General features: G+C 36.2%; 3 protein-coding genes across 3 annotated transcripts; all 3 read right to left on the bottom strand.

The window, feature by feature from the left end:
- Positions 1-720: 720 nt before the first annotated feature.
- LOC114534566 lies at positions 721-3,951 on the bottom strand. Its single transcript, XM_028556028.1, has 3 exons — positions 3,889-3,951; positions 3,560-3,622; positions 721-2,431 (listed from the first exon to the last, which is right to left on the bottom strand). Exons 1-3 carry the CDS (start codon positions 3,899-3,901, stop codon positions 1,665-1,667), a joined length of 843 nt encoding a protein of 280 aa, XP_028411829.1. The 5' UTR covers positions 3,902-3,951; the 3' UTR covers positions 721-1,664.
- On the bottom strand, positions 3,931-10,206 carry LOC114534587. Its single transcript, XM_028556049.1, has 4 exons — positions 9,930-10,206; positions 5,217-5,355; positions 4,822-5,015; positions 3,931-4,038 (listed from the first exon to the last, which is right to left on the bottom strand). The coding sequence occupies exons 1-4, from the start codon at positions 10,086-10,088 to the stop codon at positions 3,931-3,933; spliced, it is 600 nt and encodes a 199-aa protein (XP_028411850.1). The 5' UTR covers positions 10,089-10,206.
- Positions 5,899-8,754, bottom strand: LOC114534564 (zinc finger MYM-type protein 1-like). The gene is made up of 2 exons (XM_028556025.1): positions 8,496-8,754; positions 5,899-8,408 (listed from the first exon to the last, which is right to left on the bottom strand). The coding sequence occupies exons 1-2, from the start codon at positions 8,545-8,547 to the stop codon at positions 6,064-6,066; spliced, it is 2,397 nt and encodes a 798-aa protein (XP_028411826.1). The 5' UTR covers positions 8,548-8,754; the 3' UTR covers positions 5,899-6,063.
- Positions 10,207-21,495: the final 11,289 nt, after the last annotated feature.

The following is a 21,495-nucleotide window of genomic DNA, read 5'->3' as shown; positions in this document are numbered from 1 at the left end:
ACGGAAACTAGCGTGAATACAAAATTTCAGAGCATTTGAATAAAATTAAGATGAACTTTGAATTTTGGGGTTGGCGTCGCTCGTATCAGGTATAGACCTAATCACCTAAGAGGGCGAGCGTGAAAAGCACCCCAGATGAAAAGTGCGACTATCTTAACGAAACTTCGCACAACGTTTTGTATCACGGAAACTAGCGTGAATACAAAATTTCAGAGCATTTGAATAAAATTAAGATGAACTTTGAATTTTGGGGTTCGCGTCGCTCGTATCAGGTATAGACCTAATCACCTAAGAGGGCGAGCGTGAAAAGCACCCCAGATGAAAAGTGCGACTATCTTAACGATCTTTGCACAACGTTTTGTATCACGGAAACTAGTGTAAATACAAAATTTCAGAGCATTTGAATAAATTTAAGATGAACTTTGAATTTTGGGGTTCGTGTCGCTCGTATCAGGTATAGACCTAATCACCTAAGAGGGCGAGCGTGAAAAGCACCCCAGATGAAAAGTGCGATTATCTAAATATCTAAATTAAGATGAACTTTGAATTTTGAAAGTGACCATCATTATTTAAAATTGTCTCTCTCTTTTGTTATTTCTTTCACTGTATCTTTTGTTCTTCCTTGTTTTCTTCCTTTAGTTCTTCTTTTCGTTCTTCCTTTCTTTCTTTCTTTCTTCTTGTCTCTTTCCTTGCTTGCTTGCTTCCTTGCTGGGGCACACACACACACACCACTATCGCAACGGCCCTGCTTATTCGTTCCTATGTTATTCATGGGGTGTTTATATGGAAGAAGGCCAGCCCTCACTGGAGAGCTGGCCCTTGAAGAAGAGATCCCTCCTCCTTAGCCAGCCCCCCTAACAGGGCCAAGCCATCTCATATAAACACGAGCTGAAAGCCAACCGCCAGCTGAAAGGCCAATCCTCTTAAGCGGGCCAGCCTTCCCCATATATTAACAGCCCCTCAGTCTTGTCAGATTTCCCATCACTCGAGTAAGCACATTACCGAATTCCCTATATCATTTTGACACATTTACCCACAACATTCTACAAATTTTCATCTATTTCCATTTAATTCTTTAATAATCACTAGTCACAGAAACCGTATTCTATGCAGCGCTTCGACACGTAGCAAGGACTCTTCTAACCATATCTTTGAAATCAGTCGGTTAGCAACGTTTAAAATTGCAAAAATGTGACATTGCTGATACCATTTTTTCTACACATGCTTGGACCCCCACCCAGCATACAGTGCAATGGGCGTGGTCTGAATAACAAAAAACCCCATGAAAAAACCCCATGAAAGATGGACCATTAAATGTTCGTTTTGCAACTATCTATCGATGAATAGACAGCGAGTAACGTAGCCAATGACAACGCAACATTTGCAACAGTATAGATATTATGACTCACGTACCTATGTAGGTGTGTAATTACAACTTGCAATAGTTCTAGGCAGAACAATTTAGGCCTGTTTCAAAACGGCGAGTTTTCATGTGCCGAATTCAATTCATATTGAGCTCGACCAAGTTGGCTTGGTGATTCAAACGTCGAAAATAACAAAGTAGTCGAGCTTAACATATAGACTCAAGTCGATTGTTTGGGTTGGATGGGTTAGGCACATGGTAAACTCGCCGTTTGAAACAGGTCTTACGAAGGTTTAAAAAATTACTTATCAAAGCCATGTTTTCTCAAACACTCCTTTACAGAGTAGTCAAAATCAGCGGACACCGCAATGAGCCTCAATTCATCCTCTGTATCAAGGTGTTTTCTAACTCTAAGAGACCCAAGTTCGCTAAGATTGTCGTTGATCAAATTCAATGCCACAATTGATGCTTCTTGGGGCTCAACCAGTAACTTGTAGTGTAGTTCCTGTTCGGTCTTGTCAAGCCAGTAACCGCTAATTGGATCTTCTGGTTGTAGATTCTCAATCTCATCGGCGGTTCCGGGATGGTAAAACAACCAGTATGCATCACTGGTGGTTGTATACACGGGTAATATATACCCTTGATGACCCCTGCCTGCCTCAAAATTACTTTCTAGTGCGGTGATTGCATCTTCATGGAAGTAATCCCGCAATTGTGTAGTGAGAATATTGAACTCACTAGCGGTGAGGTCGAATTCGCATACTTCCAAATCCTCCTCTAAGATTTGGTGTTGGTTCGATAGGCTGGCTGTAGCGGTTTCTTCGGTGACTAATTTTACCAAAATTTGCTTGTGTACTGCAAGTTCGGCGACAGTGACTTGTGATGGCACTTTGACAGCAGGATTTTGTAAACAAAAGGCGATGTCATCAGCCTTGTTCATGATTTTCTGGATTTGTTTTTGCCCATAAGTGCTCGGGTTTCTAAACTCAATTTCATCAGGTAATCCTGAAACGACGAAACCACCTTTGGAATACGGCACTTTCTGTATGGGCTTTCCACATGCTTCACCTACGAAAAAAAGTAAAGCATATATATATAAGTATATATATGGCACGAAGAAGATTAAAAGTGAAGGGTATCAATACATACTATATACTCATTTTGCACAAACGTTTTCGCTTTTTTATTTAAGCTCCTCAGGTGCTATGAGTTATTTACAATCATTTGTAAATAACTCATAGCACCTGAGCAGCTTAAATACACTACACATACGATAAACACTACACATACGCAGACCCTCCTTACGTTTGATGTAAATTATTTTGACCAAGTAAATAACCGTTCCAATAAAATACTTGGCATTATATATTTAAGAAATAGAAAACATTTTCCGTGTTTCTATACAGTTATAGAAACACGCGTGGGAGTTTGGGAGAACTCGAAATAACGTGGAAAAACTCGCCCTACGGGCTCGTTTTCCCACTGATTATTTCTCGTTCTCCCAAATAACGTGGAAAAACTCTCGAAATAACGTGGAAAAACTCGCCCTACGGGCTCGTTTTCCCACTGATTATTTCTCGTTCTCCCAAACTCCCACAAGTGTTTCTATAACTGTATAGAAACACAGGAAAAAATGTTTTCTATTTCTTTTATAATATAACTCAATAAAAAGATTTTGTACAAATATTATAATTCGATTCAATTACAAATTCTCATTACATTACTTCGCTTGACCAGTTCGGCGGGAAAATTCCCGTGTTTCTATACAGTTATAGAAACACGCTTCTCGACCAATCAGCACGCGCGTACTATAAATGTTATATTATAAATGTATATATAATTATGTAGAGGTTATCATATGAGGAGTGAGGTGATATCACTTTTATCGCATGAGGAACAATATCACAAAATGTCACGAGTGAGCGAAGCGAGGGAGGGACATTTATGACATTGTCCTGAATGCGATAAAAGTGATATCACCGAGATTAGAATGTTGTCACATTACAATGTTATCACATTGTTATTCACATTACAATGTTATCACATTGTTATTCACATTACAATGTTATCACATTGTTATTCACATTACAATGTTATCACATTGTAATACGACGAGCTACCACATCCGAAAATATGTTGTATGAAACACAGTAAACAATAATTACATGTACTGTACATCGTACGTATGAAACTTACTGTACTTCCGACGAAACAATTCACGAACATCGTGCATGGTGTATTTGACACATTGTGGAGAATCTATGTAAGAAAAAACATATTCCATATATATTTCTGTATTTCTGTATTTCTGTATTTCTGTATTTCTATATTTTCTATATTTCCATATTTCCATATTTCCATATATATATATATATATATATACCTGGAGATAAGATCAAATTATCAAACTGTACATACCAGGCAACTTGGTTGTGTTGTTACAGGTGGAAGTCATGATTTATACGATTGTGTATTATCTTATTGGCTGTACACATTTACTTCTAAAAGTTTGTGCCACTACTTACTCATGTATTCCATAAACTTCAATGCAACATTTTGGTTTTCTTCTAAGAAATGTAGGCCTTCATTTGTCCATACTGCTGATAGCAAGGGGATTCCCCTGGCTCCAGAAGCAACACAGATGCTGTGCACCCCAGGCTTTCTAAATATGCAAGCTAAAAGAAGTAGACATATCATGGTTTAGTTACTAGTCCTGTCAGGACAAAAGCGGCTAAAGGAAGGTAGACACAATTCATTAAAATAGTCACTGTACTTGCATCTAATATGCATACTGCAATGGGTCTTCTTATAATTCCTTCATATTGAAACAATGCAGAGTATATTGTGTATTATTTGCTGATAACAATCAACAGTCAAATGCAATGTGACAAGGAAGGGAGGAAAGGAAGGAAAGGAAGGAAGAAGGAAGGAAGGATGGAAGGAAGGAAGGAAGGAAGGAAGGAAGGAAGGAAGGAAAGAAGGAAGGAAAGAAGGAAGGAAGGAAGAAAGGAAGGAAGGAAGGAAGGAAGGAAGGAAGGAAGGAAGGAAGGAAGGAAGGAAGGAAGGAAGGAGGAAGGAAGGAAGAAGGAAGGAAGGAAGGAAGGAAGGAAGGAAGGAAGGAAGGAAGGAAGGAAGGAAGCAAGCAAACAAGCAAGGAAAGAGACAAGAAGAAAGAAAGGAAGAACAAAAAGAAGAACTAAAGGAAGAAAACAAGGAAGAACAAAAGAAAGAACAAAAGATACAATGAAAGAAATAACAAAAAAAAGAAGAGAGAGACAATTTTATTTAATAATGGTGGTGAAACTGTATAAATGCCATTATATTACACGACTTTACAGTAATAAAGAGATATAAAAATTTAGGATTTCAGAAATGAAGAAAGATCTTTACTGGTTTGAGGTCAAGAAGCCTGTCATACACTTGTCTGAATGACGCTATTGACACCTGTTTTTGCATACCTGAGAAATTAATTGCTTCTTTGCCTTTTTGATCTTGGTATGGCGCTCTTTGTTGGAAAGGTCTATGGGATTTGCAGACTGAGCATCCTTTGCTTTTTTTTTCCAGCATTCTTGTTCTTCGACAGTCAGTGAGTTCCAGGTTGTTACAGCCATTTTTAATTTGTCAGAGTTATTGCTCAGCTCTTGGCATGTATCTGCCAAGAGAAATGTACATAATACTTTAGAAAGGTAGCAATTGTACAAGTACACAACCCCTCCTGAGAAATTATTGCATATGGTATAATGATAACTGGACCCCTGAACACAAATACCTGGCAACCCCGATGGTAATGTGAAATATTTAACCCAGAAACCAAGGTTAATATTGTAACACATGATTTTAATTGTATTCTTACCTGAATTCAGTATATATGAGCAAAACAAGTTGTACCCGGTGGTCTGTGGCTTGCTTCTGCAGTGCCTTTTTGTTTGTTGGTTTGTATCATCCAGTGCCTGCCCCGACTTCTTTCTTTTTCTCTCATTCCCAATCCATTTCTAAAGTTAAAATTGGGTTGGTTTAAATGTCTCATAATTAATTAATTATCTCACTATTTTCACAGTCAAATCTGCTATACAGGTAGGTTTTAAAAATTAGATGGAACATGAAATTCTGCCAGGGGTAAATCTCCCCTTGATGACAATAAAACTGTGTTGTGTTAGCAAGAGTAAAATCTATTAAGAGGCAGTTTCCTACTGGGAGCTGTAATGGATTACTTAATAAAGTTGTCTGGCCTTATCACTAATTAATTGTGCTGTGGCTGGATTGCAAGTAGTTAGCTGTGTTCACACTTCACATGCATTGACTAGTCTATTGAGTCAGGGGCGGATCAATGCTCATCTGACAGGAGGGGTGCAGATTTTCCTAGGGGGGTGCATCAGTGCGCTAGCAAAGCTTGCCCGGGGCCCCGGGCTGTTGTATATTTTTTAGGCATGAGTGAACCCAGCCCGTGTAATGAAAGTATTATTACTTTATTAACTTTTTTATATCTTTTTTTCTTAATGAATAGTGGTATAAAGTTATAAAATAAAAATATTATATAATATATAAAAATTATAAATTCTAGTTGTATTGCTGTACAATACTTCTTTGCAATATTTCAAATTTGTGCAGATGTTCAAGTTCTCAATTCTCAGGTTAGCAATAAGTACATTATACATTATATACATGCAGTTAGACTAGTTAGTAGTTAGTCAGTTCATGACTTAGACTTTAGCCCTCCTATTGCGCATGTTTCCCCATGCTGTTACGACTTCGTCCAAATCCAGTAAATCAGCAACATCTCTGTTTAACGAAATGCATAAAAGATCACTTAATCTTTCTGGAAGAAGGGTGGATCGTAGCTTCGTGCAGACACGATTCATGCCGGAAAATGCTCTTTCCACTGAAGCGGTTGATGTCGAGATGGTGTTCTTAACTGCAATTAAAGTGGTTAAGTTCGGAAGCCTGTTTGGATTTATTGGTAGACCAAGACGATAATCAACTTCAGCTCTTTCGATTTCTAGTTCGAGGATAGATCTGTTAATGTTGAGACAGCTGAAGGTATTCAGTAGCACATCTAGCTCACTTAAGTTCAAGTAGGTATCTGAACCTGCATTAAGAGCATTGATAGCTCTAAGGATGTCTATGTTCTTGGAGTCAAATCTGACATTGAACTCATCGTTGAGTTTATTTTTCAGCTCTGCATTGAGATCTGCAATAAATTCTTTTACCTGATGATCCTGATCGTCGGGAGTCATAACTGTTGTAGCTCTAAGGTTGTGGATAGGCATTGTGTCGCAGAGAGCTAAGGGATTTCCAGTCTTTCTTGAAATTTCTTTCGACGCAATGAATATGTCCTCATCTTTAATGTTGTTAATTAAGTCCCGAGTTCGGGTCAGCTCGTATTGAACGTCCGTCCAATCAATTTTTTCGGTCTGAAGTTCTTTATTAAGGAAGTATAGCTTGCCGAGATACTTATGAAGTGTTGTCAGACCCACGATGAACTTTCCTGACATCAGTTTGTGGTACAGTCCAGCTGCTGTTTCTGCCTGTGACTTCGTATACTGATACTCATCATCTTCATCACTTCCACCGGGGTTGTTTGCCACATCTATCAGAGTCGTGAGGACAACATCAAATCTTTCAGATATAACATTAACGGCTTCGTATTTGCATCCCCAACGAACATCGATTTGCTGCACAATATGTTTAACTTGTTTGCCAGGATACATTTCTCTGTGGAGTGATTCGTACTTTTGTCTGATCTTCGGTTTATTAAGCAGTGTATGGCAGGATTTTATTGTGGTCATAACATCCATTGACGACAAAGATGCATTTAGCATGTCTCCTACAACCAAATTCAAACGATGGGCAGTACAATGGATGTAAACTAGCCATTCAAAATACCTTGATCGAAGCAGTTCTGCGACTCCTGCTAACCAGCCAGACATCACGCTAGCGCCATCTGCGCCGAGGCTGATAATAGGCGATCCGTTGGATTTCTGCTGTACGTCAGAGATCAGGTCTTTCGTAACTGCTGAGATAGCTTCTGCATCAAATTTGGTGAGTGCAGTCATGGATAGAAATCTCTCTTGTACCTTGTTGGTGTAGTAACGAACAGAGAAAGCAAGCTCTTCCCTCTTGCCTTTGTCTTTGCTTTCGTCGATCAGCGCACTGAAGCACCCGGCAGTTTCGATCTGATGGCATATCTCTTTCCGTATCTGAACCGCGAGTACAGACAGCATTTCATTAAGAGACGTTTTACTGGTGTAGTCAACAAGAAGCCTTTTTTCTGTTATCGCTTGGTGGAGACTTCGAAACTCCTTGTTGGTCTGTAATTGCATCTTGATAAACGTTGTCCAGTTGCCTGGGTTTTTCGAATCAGCTGCCTCGTCGTGGCCCCGGAATGCTATTTCGTTCGTTGCAAACCAAATTACGTACTGGAACAGAAGTTTAAAGTAATCTCTGTTATTTTGAGTTGTTTTCGCTTGATCGGGAACCAGTTTCTCAAGTATACTTGTATCTATTCCGTCTGATATTCGGGCCTTTGCTTTCCATTTCTCGTAGCAATTTTTGTGAACTTCTGATTTCTGGTGTTTCGTAAAACCTTTGTCCTTATCTAGCGCATTAGTCCACTTTCTAAAGCCAGTTACGGTAAATGTGGTGTCTGCGGAATTTCTTGAGCAGAAGTTTTTACAAGCAAAGCAAAATGCTGCATCGCTTTGAACATTATACTCTAGCCAGTCGAAGCGGTTGTACCAGTTTGCGTTGAAAGATCTCGTTTTTTTGCTTGAAAAGTTTGTATTTATTGGAAATTTCTGGAGCTTCGGTTGTGATGGTTTGTCCAATTCTTGATCGAGATCACAGGAGCTTGCTTGGCTAGTTTCAGGGGTGGATCTCTCTTGAGTCTCTTCAGGATCACAAATTGTATGAAGTTGAACTCCATCTGGTTCAGCATTATCCCGCTCAGCATTGTCTCGTCCAGTCTCATGTTCATCTCGTTCATCTTCAAGTTCTGGATATTGATCTTGATCAATTGCCAGTTGTGCATGTGGGTTCGATTCTGGAACTGAAGAATAGTGTGATCAGCAACATACAGTCGAGTCGGCCCAATTTCTCAATAAATAATATTGCAGAATACTGTGATGACACTAACCTTTGTTTTTCTTGTGGAAAAAATCTGTAAGCGACGGTTGGCGCCTTTTCATTGTTCTCTCTACTCGGTTTGTCCAACAATTCGCAAATGAAAAATCACTCACGTTGTGTTTTGGTATTGAAAACAAAAGATTTCACAAAATTCAGCTATATTAGATGTTCTTCAGACTCTTCACGATTCACTAACACTCATGAATAATGTATAAAGTGACCGGCTTTTATACCGACCGTTAGGGTAAAATATGACTTAATTAACCAAAAATAATCTGACATAACACACTATGAGTAAGCAAATTCCATTAAAGGCCAATCGCAAAGTTGAACCATGTGTGATTACATCATACACAGGTACTTAAATATTGCATTGTCACGCAGTTGGCATGCAACATTATCTGGCGAACGTAAACAAGGTCAAAGGTCGAACATTTGATATGCGAATGACTGTCGGAAAATACTAAAATTACACAAAGTTAAAATTCTATGTAGCCTTTGTAGGATCTATTCTTCAATCTTCAAACTTTTTGGAGATGTTAACATCAAATGTATTTATAGTTACACTAAATTTTTTGGCAGTGTTGTAAATAACAACGAAGATATACGCAAAGTAAAAATTTCCGTAAACATTTAGAATTTTTTTTGGGGGGGTGCTAGAAAATTTTGGGGGGGTGCGCACCCCCCTGCACCCCCCGAGAAAATCCGCCCCTGTATTGAGTACCAGCAAAACCTGTCAGATCAGTACCGGTAGTCTTACTTTTCAGTATCGGCAACCTGTTTCAAGCTTTCCAGGGAACAATTTGTACTTGTCAAGGGGAGAAACCCAGAAAAACTGCTGATAAAGGGTTAATTTGGTTATAAGATAGAGACAGCAGCAACCATGATAGTAAACATCATTGATGATGATACATATTACTCATGGAAATCCATTTGGCAGCAAATAGCTGGACATTGACTCGGTTAAATTTGTGAATGCTTTGGCAGACTATTAAAATCAGTAAATGCAGTGTGAGCTGTGAACATTGCAGCTTTATTAGTTACATAACTGATCACAAAATATGTAATACTAATAAGTTAACCTTGCTACAACTACTGAACTACACTACAGTACTTCCGAGTTAAATCTCATATACTGTACGTACCGTAGCAGACATTGAAAATTTGAATAAAGCGATCAGTAATTATACTGACTACTGAGTCAGAGTGCACGAGAATTAAGTAAAATGAATGATAATGCCATGGAAATGGTGGTCGAACATCGTACGCACTGGCAAAGCGCGTCGGTACAAGTCTATATAAATATAGTTTTGTAGTAATAAATGCAAATTTATTGAAATTTAGCCTTTGGCTCCACCGTCCTAGTATTTTGTTGGCGCACATAATGATAAATAATCAATGACAATATCAGACATACAATATATATAATACAAAGAAAACTTACCCTCACACGCGCAACGCTAACATTTGTTTTTACTGCAGCTTCTTCTATTAGTTCCTTCACATCTTTGCGTGTCGTTGTCATCCCTCGCTCGAAGAAACCACGCAAAATCGTTTTTTGGTCATCGTCTAATAGATCGTACTTCTCCGAACGTTCCGCCATCTTGCACACATGTGGTCGAAGCCCGTTGTGGGTTGCTCAGGTTGCAACTCAGTGACGCTATCGAGCGCTGTTCTAAATTTTAGAATATACGCTCTATAGCGTTTTAGAATAGGTGAAACGGGTGGCAGTCAAAATGTATTATTGTTAAGTAATCTACAAGAATATTATGATAGTTTAAAATTTATTTGCTTCTGGAAAATCAAAAACTTTGCCGAAAAATCGCGCCGCGTTGTCAAATCGCGTCTGGTCTGTGTGGGCTTTAATTCGGTGTAAAGTGTAATTCTTGAAAGTCTAAAGCTTATTATATATATAGAGTCGACTGCAATCATTGCATAAAATCAATATATCGAAATATAATATTCGACATTTAGTGAAATATTACCTCTCACATAAACTGTGGCTAAATGCAGCAGGAATACTGGTGACACCGCGACTTCACCCTTACGATTGTGTTTGTTTCCAAAAAATTTCAAATATCAGCTATCATAGGCGGCTATGGGCTTATTTATAAAGTCATTTCATAATATAAGCTTATATAGAGGGTTAGGTATGGCTAATTCGGGAAATATATTGATTCGCGCTTAAAATGACGAGGGCATGCATATATATTTCTAGTATACATTTATATCCGATTATGAGCATTGAGCATGTAAATTAGCTGGCACAATTATTTGTCACTTTTGGAAAATAAAAGGCTTTGAATCATCGCGCGGCGTTGCCAAATCGGATCTGGTCTGTGCGCCAAATCGCGTTCTGTCTCTTAATAATTTATTCACTTTCACCGAAATGTCTTAAGATAAGGCGAAAGTGAAGTCTTTCATCTTTCATCAAAAAATTTCACCTTAAAGCATTACGTTGGGATTTGTTACGTAAAATCAGAAGATACAATATCTTCTGACAAGTCTAACCCCCCCCCCCCGCATGTCTCTGTCAAAGATATTTCAAGCTGCGGGATATTAATACATTTTATTGCACGCATGGACTCACTAATTCTAAACCAATACTAATTTGCAAGCAAACCTAAGATAATTATATGCTCACATCTTTTATTGCTGTTCCCCAACCATCCGTTCTCCATAACACCGTATTCGTTATTCTCACGTGTGCTGATGTATGTCATAAAATTCTCAATAACACCAATATATTTAACTGCGGAAAATTACCCTGTGATCTTGACATAATGATTTATGTAATTACCATATAAAAATTAACGGAAAATTTAATCGCACGACGCTAATACATGAGGGAAATAAATTTACCTTTGAACGCCACGAGAGATTTCAAAATAAAAGCTAAAATGGGTACATGAAAAATGGCGGCGGAACTGGCATTCAAAACCATTCTTACTTTTTCTTGCAAAACCACTTTCAAACATGCACAATATATTGTTCGTAAACATATTGAGCATATCCTCCCCGGTATGGTGCGGACAGGGCCCCAAACCAATAAACTATATTATTGCCTTAAATATCATAAGTAATGTTTGTTTTATTCAATAAATGTTATTTTAGAAGATTCAATTATTTAAGTTTTTGGTTTAGTCAAAATTTACCACATATGAATACATATATACGTGAGATAGAATAGAAACGTGAAATACTATATTGGTTAAACACTCGGAATGGAACTGAAAGGTCGTCACAATCATGCAGCATACCGTAATAAAGCCGGGAATAAGTTCTTTAAACTCCTTCTTTAACATAAAACCTGCCCAAATCGCCAGAAATCGGTATAATGATAACGTAGTCGACGTCCAATTCACAGTTGAGTAAACTGGCGAATAATTGAATCAAAACTTGACCTCTGATGAAGCCTGTCACTGTATGACTCATCGCTTAAGCAAAAAATACTGTACTTGTTGCGGATGTGTATATCTATCTCAAAGTCCACGAGGTTAAGCCAATATTTTGACAAAGAAATGTCGGTTTGTAAAACTTTGCCTATAAAGAATTGCCCATTAAGAAATGCTTGATGCATATAAGGCGTGGGTGTACATATACAGGGTGTCCCAAAAAAATGTCCCCTCTATTGAAATCAAGCCTTTGTTCGAATCTGATTGCCTTAATATTATGATAAACCCAATTGAAAGCAAGACGCTTTATTTGAATGCCTCAACCTAATAAATATGCTATTTACACACTACTGCGTTGATCATGCATTCAAATTCCAGCAAAAGCTTCATTTCAATAGCGGGGACTTTTTTTTGGGACACCCTGTACAGGATGAGTAAAAAAAACTGACACCTTTGAAATTCAAATTAGCCGCGAACTTATGGCTACGACATGTTTATATTTATTTATCGTTGCGCGAATTGACGTACTTGTTTCGTACGTAAAATGTAACAAATAAAAAATAAACCTTTTTTCCACTAGCCGGTTGCCATGCTTGTGCGCTAGTGGTTTTTTAAATAACCATTGCATTGAGCGAAAGCCTTTGAAGTAAAAATTCCATAGCGTGTTATTAGTTGCTGATTGTTAACAAGCTAATTTGCCACGACAAAAATTACAAGAATATTTTCATGGTTCGACAGCCTTATTAAAATTAATAGTCAAAGATAACACATCCGCCACAACGGCGACGAATAAGAAGTTATAAAATAATTTCCCCTGCAAAATCAGACAAAGAAAATGCCTCTTTTGCCTCGAAGAGAAGCTCCTAGGCTTGAAAAGACGGAGAAATTTTTTTAAAAACGATCTGAGTTTGCAAACAAATGCCGTCACGAAACTTAACACAACTTATAAGGTTGTGAATAAATTTGTGAATAATTGAATTACCTGCCGATTGGAAGGAAACCGAAAACGAACTCATAATCAAAACATTATTATAGTTTCTTCGTGATTTAGGTTATAAAAAATTATTGAACATTAATATTGCTGGTTTTCCTTTGCATTTAGCTAGAAATCGTCACTAATTAGGCATGAGACGTGTACAAAAGTTAAATAAATCCTCCATATGTCTTTGTGAAACAATAATTTCAAGTATAATCACCGCATTATATGATAAAATTAGCTGACAGGCAAATCAGTGCATTTTCCGTCGCGTTCGAGATAACAAAACAAACAAATAACTACCATTCCATCAAATTTCATTCTCAAGTTATTCTATGCTAAGATGTACCATAATAGGTAAACTATTTCTTTATTAAATACATCTTTTTGTCTGCAAACCGTAAACGCGGTGCATATTCCCTGTGACGCAGTATATTAAGATCTACCGTCAAGGACAACATTAATTTATTTTCGGCTGGAACGTTCACGTCAACGATTTCGTCTGACCAGGAAGCTCTGCACAGTCTCATCGGACAAATGCTGGACATGAAAATGAATTAAGATCGATTTAAATAAAAACTTTTACAAATTTATCCAAATTACGAGAGGCAGGGTTTAAAATCCAAAATATACACATCTACTTTAAAATCATGCATTCATAAAATTCATTCAAAATCCCCGGTAAACGCCGACAATAAATTATATTTTAAGTGGATATTTACTACAACAAAATTTTAAGAAATCTGTTCAATCATAAATATAGATGAACAGACTTGACAATATCTAAACTTTACTTAAAATTTCACTCATTGGCATTTTTCACATATAGCTTAATTTGAAGCTGCTATAACCAATGAAAAATGCATATACCAAGACTCTCCCCACACAATTTAATTATACTGATTTTTAGCGATGTCTAAATAAACAATATAATCACTTTCCATGCTTTTGGCGGTCAGAACTACATACTCATGACATTTGAAGAGTGCACATTGCCCACATATAGTTTTAAAGAATTGTTTGGGAATTTCTGAACCGTTCAACTCTAAATAATATGTATACTTCAAAAACTCACATTTTATTAAGAATTACTTGAATTGGGCAGTCATGCGAGTCTGTAAAATGCCCTGATAAATAAAGCCAGGCTAGCATATGTCAATAATCCCAGTTAAAGTTCCCAAAGTTACTGACATCAGCATTATTTTTCTTCCAGAGATTTTTTGTCCTCTTAGAAAGATACAATAACAATGTTTGTAGTAAAAACCCCGTAAATATGAGGACCTTTAAAGATATATATTTGAGAATAATGCTGTGTATGTGTAGTAATCTTTGCCTTTGAGAGAGTAATTGATTTCTGGGAAGTTGCATTTCAGGAACTTTTGTTCCAAGAATTGGAACTCCATTAATTAGAACTCGAACACTTTAAGAAGCGGCCTCTGCGATTACATAAAACGCTTTAGTCGTTTATTTAGTAAATTCAATCAGAAGCTGAAACTTCTGCAATAAAATTCACTGAGACCTTGAAAATAAGACAATGTAAAAAGAAGCAATTAATGCACTTCTACAGCATTACTTATATACTAGACAGATTTTCCTTTTCCAAATACCCTAAAAAAGGAGCTGAGGAAATAGGTGAATGTATTCTATTTCCAGTGGTTTTTGCGATGTCTGTCAGGCCACACCCTTGGGGCTCAAAGCAATGGTAATAGGCCCCAGTTGGGTTAACAAGTGCCACCAATGTTGTTCTCGAAAATGCTGGGAAATGCCTACCATCAATCCAAAGGCTCTGCCATTTAAGTCGTATGTCACACGTCCCCGTCATCGTAGCCCCTGGGAATGCTTCGGCAGCCGAGTGACAGCGGAGGATAACCTTTTAACTCTTCACAGAGGTAATCTTAACAGCGGGCAACCCATATGACTGGATTGAGCAATGGACTCATTTAGTAATGAAATGGAACGATTGACAATTGATGCTATATCATCGAGAGATGATTTATAGAAATAATTTTAAGAAGTATGATTGCAATTCTATTTGACCAATTTTTATCAATATTGTGTTTTTATAGGCAAAAGTATGAATGCTAAAAATAAAGGTAAATTATTAAACTGATTATATCGCAATAAATCTCACTACTGTAATAGTGATGAAGTAAAGGTGCATGTGATTTAAGCCGCGTTTTACTCTGCGTTCTTTGACATGGCCTGGACCAAGCCTGGCCCTATAGGTGTAGACGTTTTACAAATCTAGGCCTGGAACACGATTTTTGTAATGAGACCTAGTCCTAATCAATTCTCAACCAGTATATAATCCGTACAGGATCCATACTAGTATTACCACTTTTCGGTGTCTTTTCGGGTCTTGTTCCAAGTATTTTGTTAATTATCTATTGGATACGATGAGAAAAAAGGCAGTCTGAACTAGCATATATTGCCTAGACTTGTCTTAGACCTGACCCAGGCCAGATCTATAGGTCAACCTCGCAAGGCAGGCTCTTTTACCTACGCTCGCCGCCCACGCTATAGGTCTCTAGTATAAACGCGGCTTAAAGAACCAAATTAAGAAATAAGATTGCAACTCTATATATATTCGACGAATTTTTATAGGAACATTGAATTATTAGGCAAAAGTGATTGCTATAACAAAGATAAATTATTTAACTGGTTATATCGCTATAAATATCAAATCTGTTTATAAGTAGCCAAGTAGCCATAAGTAGCCATTTAAACGACCGATTGAAAAATTATGATTGCAATTCTATAATTATTTGACGTATTATTATATCAACATTAAATTATTAAACAATAACCGATTTAAGAATTATAATTGCAATTTTATTTGACAATTTTTTTAAGTAATAAGCATTAAAATACCAAACATAAGTGTAATTACTAGTACGGTTAATCATAAAACTGATTATATATCGCTAAAAACCCAACTTTCTGAATAGTTTAAATTGTTTCATTGACTCTATGCTACCTATATTAAGAGGAAATTTGAAGCCGTTTGATACAGTAAAGGATTTTTTTTACATAGAGGCTCTCTACCAATATGCCGTTATCATATGTGCATTTACCATAATTATATCCTTTCTAATTCACCTTTGCGATAATCCTAGCAATAACTTTACCTTACTTTGTTTTTTCGTTCCTGAACTTAATTCTATCGTGATTCATGCCTGGCGAATTTTTTCTTTTAAACAATTAGAAGAGTGTCTCCATGTGTGTATTTCTAGTTATGATAATGTCCATTGCTTCTTTTTATGCATGAGATTAACATGATTGAATACAGCTGCATGAGATAACGAAAATATTGCTCAAAGTTTATGGTTCTACATCAACAAACTATAATGCCTTATCTGAGCCGGTTGCAAGCTGTAAGAACCTTATATCAGCAATAAAGCGAAGTTGTATATATATCAAGCACGATTCCAAGAACGGATCCTAAACGTATGTTTCAGCTACATTCTCTCTTACGTGCCTATTTAATTCATGACTTGATCATAAGAAAAGTTCATATTATACAGTGAAATTCTATACTAATAATATGAAATAAAATTTAAACTAAAAATATAGTGAAATGAATTAATTGCACTTTAATTTTGCAAACGTATTTCATTCAACGAAAACGTTTAAGTAATCCCTTTTTTTTCCGTGAATTACTAGACCAAAATCATACCATTGACAGAAAGTGGAAATAGTTGTTTTGTGTTAGACACAATTACATATTTTTAACTCCACATAATCATGTTGTCCAGACATGCTTTGTTGTTGCCTCAAGAAGTTACTAGCTTTAGGCCTGTACGATACAACATATATTAAAAGCTTTCTCATAATGGTTGATGTATATCAGAAATGGAAATATAACTGCATGTATAATGTATGTGAACTTTATAAATGAGTTATAATAGTTGTTACTGCACATAGCTAGCTGTTTCCTTTTCCACTGTTTCCACTGAGGCCGTCAACCATGCATAGATGACGTATATAGCTAGCTGTGATTGCATCATTCCACACATTCGATCTTTTAAAAACCATACATCGCAAATATTTAGTTTAAAAGGCTTTCCAGTACATTTGTCTTGAAGGGTTTTTTTCAGACCAGAGTATGCTTTCCAGAAACAACGCAAATGAAACAGGAGACGAAGGCTATAGGGCGAATTTTGAAGTTATAAGTATGCTTGGCCAGCAAAACACAAATGCGGAAGAGATTCACATTTTCCTAAAAGATGCTCCTATGGGAAATAGACAAGGAAAAAAAGACATTTCAGAAATCATAGTACAAGCGATCAATATGTCGATAGAAAGGCTATCGGTTAGTATTGCTAATTTTCAGTAATTTTCCATCAAAATTTACAGGGGTGAAATTGGGTTTATGGAACACATTGTGTACATACAGCTATTAAATAGCTACACTGACAGAAATCCTGCAGCAAAACGTAGCCAATAAGTATAGACTTCATTGACATAATTGTTGTTCTTTAGAACGAATAAGTACATTTTTATATCAAAAGATTATCTGTAGTTTGATTTAAAGGATAGTTTGATCACAGTTTGATTTAGATATTATACATGCAGGCGATGCAGCAGCTAGGCCGGGGAAATTTTCTTTTCCCCAATTCTGTATATTTTTATTGCGTATTAAGCAACATTATGCCACGAGCGAAAGTCGACAATAATTTTGCTATAGCGGGAAAGGCTACGAAATTAGTTGATTGGGAAATTTTGTTACGAAAGGTTGTAATTCGCTTGAAATATGGCTTGCGGATATTACGAGTTGTGTATACAAATTACCCATATAGACATGCAGTATTACAAAACAGACCGAAATTGATACCGTTTCGAAAGCATTTTGGCTGCGTATAATACAAAAATATACACAATTTGCAAAACTCGATCGCACGGCTATATTTTGAACATTTTCCAAGAAGATGTGTATACTATAAATGCATCTCTTAGCTATACATAAATCTATGTTTAGAGTTTGGAAATATTTCATGACTTCGTTTATCGTCCCATGAAACCGGAAGGCTATATTATAATGTTATATAGCTAAGTTCAACACTAATCGAGCTAACCGGCTTGTCAATTAAGTGTGACGAACCTATAGGCTAAAATTCGGTTTATGTCTTTTTTACTCATCTAAATATCCCCTTTATGTATCTGAAGCTAGCCAAAATGGAAATGGTAATGCGGTATAAAATCAATTATAGCATCTTTTTTGCTTTCGCTTTGACAATTCTTTGATAATTGCATGTCGCGGGTTATAAAATTCCTTTAAAATATATATATTTCTCGACTCATCCATCTAGAAGGGAATTCTTATATAATGTTATATATAATTTTACAATATAGAAACAATAAACGTACCGTTGTAGGAAATGCATTGCAAGTATATAACCAAATCGCAATTCCATCCTCGATGTTGAATTTCATATATATATAGCCTTTCGCGGTATAACCACGCACAACCTGTTGTGACGATGATGCTTCTTTGCTTTAAACTGAAGCTTCATATAAATTTTCAAAAAAGCTTGTAGCCGAATGTAAATCCATAGTCACTCTTGGTGCAGTGGCCACTTCCAACTCTGCAAACGAGGCTTTTTAACAGCTGGAGGCTTTTAGAAAATATCAAAACAAAGCGATGTTTAGTTATATACAACTCGTATCTGCAACAATATGCACGAACTATATGCATGTATATGTGTAGTGTTTGTATATATATATAGCTACTTAATACCAGGAAGTTATTTTCCAAGAAATGATTTTCCAGGAAAAAGATTTTCCAGGAAAGAATTGATTTAACAGCTGATTATATATGCTTACAGCGTATGCATACCTAGTGTGCAATGATAACCAACTTGTGCAGTGATAAAAGTAGAATGTGCATTAATAAAATGAGAAATGTGCATTGATAAATGGTGTTTTCTCAGTAGACGGCCCCAAAATGCATAGGGACTCGAAAATACAGAAAATTTTCTCTGAGAGGTTTTGCACACCCTCTACAACTCCTCCATCATTAAATTAACAATTTCCAATGAGTAGTACCAATTGTATCATAATCATGTCCTGCCACTCTGCTATACTATTGTGATGATATGTGCAGTGATAAAAAATTCTTAAAATTAGCTATGAGCGTATGTGTTTGAATATATGTATTGTTTTCCATTCATGCATGTTAATACTGAGAAGATATTTTCCAAGTACAGTTTTTTAAAAGAAGAAGAATATAATATGACTATATAAATATTCAAATCATATCTATAACTATATAAGTATCATTAATATGCATCTAGTTAACTATATTGTGGTTGTAACAAAAATATTACTCACAATTATCCAGTAGCGTATAGCCAGCCTGACTATTTATATAGTCATGCTATGCACATTAATTTTGTACTTATTATTATAACTGATTTCTTTAGAAATTCATTGCCTTAGCAGTATTCCAGTAAACACCAAATTAATGAACACTACGGCTTAAAACTCATATTTTTTTATAACTCACATAGACAATTGATTGTTTACAGCATCATCACCTCACACCCGAATCTAAGAAAATGCAATATAGTCGTTATCATTAAGGTTGTCACCTGTAAATATATATAAATACGTAAATATCGATCGCGTGATTGTACTGCTGATTGTACTATACCAAAATCGTTTATTGTTGTTATTCTGTGTGATTATAGAGCTCACAACTGAATTCAAAAGACTTGCTGTTAACTATAGGAGGGGAACGTTTGGAAGAAGCTTGGAAGAAAATGGTTGAGATTTTCTCAGAAAATTGTCATTCATTTGTAATCCTGAACGACAATGAAAAAGCTGAAATATTTGAGAAGGAAGATTCAGCTGTAAGTAGCTAGACCACATTCGTTCATACGTTGAATAATTTTAATTTCCAAGCCCAAAGTTGTAGCAATATTTATTTTGTATTGGCAAATGCGTGAATACCCAAATATTGCTTGTAAATTCAAGGAGAGACTAATCTTTTCGAACAAATCGGCCGATCTGTTTACATTTTTCAGGCTAAGCTAAAAAGAATACCTAAATTCTTCCTGCATACTTTATGAAAATAATATACCTTTTAATTTCGCTGGAAGTAGTCAATATTTATGGATTCTGATTGCAATCCAGAAAATGTTAACAAATTTGCTGAATGGTTTAAAACGAAATTCCTGCTTGCTTTGCCGATGTTTTTAGCACTAATACTTCATTTCAGGTTTTCCTAAGTAAAGAACACTCTTCCTTGATGAATCACATAATAGCCAAAATTGAATGGGCAAAGGGTGCTGAAAATTCAGTAAGTGAGAAAATTCTAAAGAGGAATTATTTATTGTATTCTTTGATGTTCATCGTTTTTGAGACGGAATTTCTTTATTCAAGTCATTTTAATAACTATACCACTATGTCCGATTCCACATTTAAGTGAGTGTTGTTTGGTTTAAGAATATTAATTATTCGGCAAAGACAAGTTTGGAACCAGAAAATGTAAAAGATGAAATTAAAACAGTGAACCAAGAGCAACATCGAGAAGAAAATGAGGTAAAAAGAATACGAAGTTTTCTTTTGCAAAGGTGTATACATGCATCCTCTTTGACATAGACCTAAACCAGCCTTCGTTTATCATTTATCGTAGTTTACTCAAATCATTTTTATTATCATATCCGCAATATAATTTACGTCATATAATCAACGATAATCATAAACCTGGATTGTGTATCCATTGAATCTAGGGCTATTAAAGTTTGTTTATTCTACAACTAGATCACAAATATAGATTAGTAGCGGTTCGAGCACATCAGTGCCCGAATCAGGGGTACAAATATAGGCAAGTATAGTGCATCAAAACATACACGTCTGGGGCCGGTTGTTCAAAGCTAGGTTACTCCTAACCTTCGCCTTGTAATTTTGTCTTATACGGTTCTGCATTGCTGTCCTAAAATACTATATGGATGCTCACAGCATAAACCAAACAGGAAAATCCTGTTTTTGCCGGCATAAAGTTGGGTTATAATCTTGCAGTACACCTACATATTGATTCCGTTTCAAGGTTTACCCCTTCTTCAAAGAACAGCAGCTTTTGAGAGATTCAGAGGAACGAACTGATCAAATGATCAAAAAAGGGCAGAAGAAAGCAAAGAGAAACCGGAAACGTAGAAAAATGAAACGAATGAAGAAGGTATACATTCGAATATAACCCGGAGCAGCATATGGCCAACGACTTTAAATAACTTTGCATAATGTGGTATAATAACAGCCTAAAATAATAATAGTGAAATGAAATAATGCAAATCCAATAGACCTTTCATATAATGACCTCAAACACGGAAAGTCTGATTTTATACGAAATTTATTTGGATCTATAAAACTATGTGACGTCATTATGAAAAAGGTCCATTGACTGATGAGAGATTAGAGTGATTAATTTAAATCATCAAAAAATCGTTATACAAGGGTTCCATGTCTTCCGAAGAGCATCTGTCATTAAGAAACCAGGAAGAACCAAAACGTGAAGTTTCCCAACATATAACCAAAAAAACGAAGAAGCGTCGAAAGTGTAAAACAACTAATAAGGTAACGTAACTAAATCGTGCCAGCAATGAAATTTCATCGTTTCGTTTACAGTTTACCTAATCTGT

The sequence above is a fragment of the Dendronephthya gigantea genome, unplaced genomic scaffold (genome assembly GCF_004324835.1).
Source record: "Dendronephthya gigantea isolate DGI-Jeju-01 unplaced genomic scaffold, DenGig_1.0 000103F, whole genome shotgun sequence".
In the NCBI taxonomy this organism is placed as follows: Eukaryota; Metazoa; Cnidaria; class Anthozoa; order Malacalcyonacea; family Nephtheidae; genus Dendronephthya; species Dendronephthya gigantea.
Note: the sequence above shows the minus strand (reverse complement) of the source record. Positions and strands in the feature narration are given on the sequence as shown.

What these genes read in the sequence shown, in the direction of transcription:
- LOC114534566 (XM_028556028.1), bottom strand. An exon ending in ATTGTTTCGTCGGAAGTACA is followed by an intron (nt 2,432 to 3,559) that starts GTAAGTTTCATA and finishes TTTTTTTCGTAG; the next exon opens with GTGAAGCATGTGGAAAGCCC.
- LOC114534564 (XM_028556025.1), bottom strand. Translation starts at nt 8,547, where the DNA reads ATGAAAAGGCGCCAACCGTCGCTTACAGATTTTTTCCACAAGAAAAAC. An exon ending in TTTCCACAAGAAAAACAAAG is followed by an intron (nt 8,409 to 8,495) that starts GTTAGTGTCATC and finishes ACTATTCTTCAG; the next exon opens with TTCCAGAATCGAACCCACAT.
- LOC114534587 (XM_028556049.1), bottom strand. Translation starts at nt 10,088, where the DNA reads ATGGCGGAACGTTCGGAGAAGTACGATCTATTAGACGATGACCAAAAA. An exon ending in TTAGCGTTGCGCGTGTGAGG is followed by an intron (nt 5,356 to 9,929) that starts GTAAGTTTTCTT and finishes TTTTAACTTTAG; the next exon opens with AAATGGATTGGGAATGAGAG. An exon ending in AGAAGCAATTAATTTCTCAG is followed by an intron (nt 4,039 to 4,821) that starts GTATGCAAAAAC and finishes TACTTCTTTTAG; the next exon opens with CTTGCATATTTAGAAAGCCT.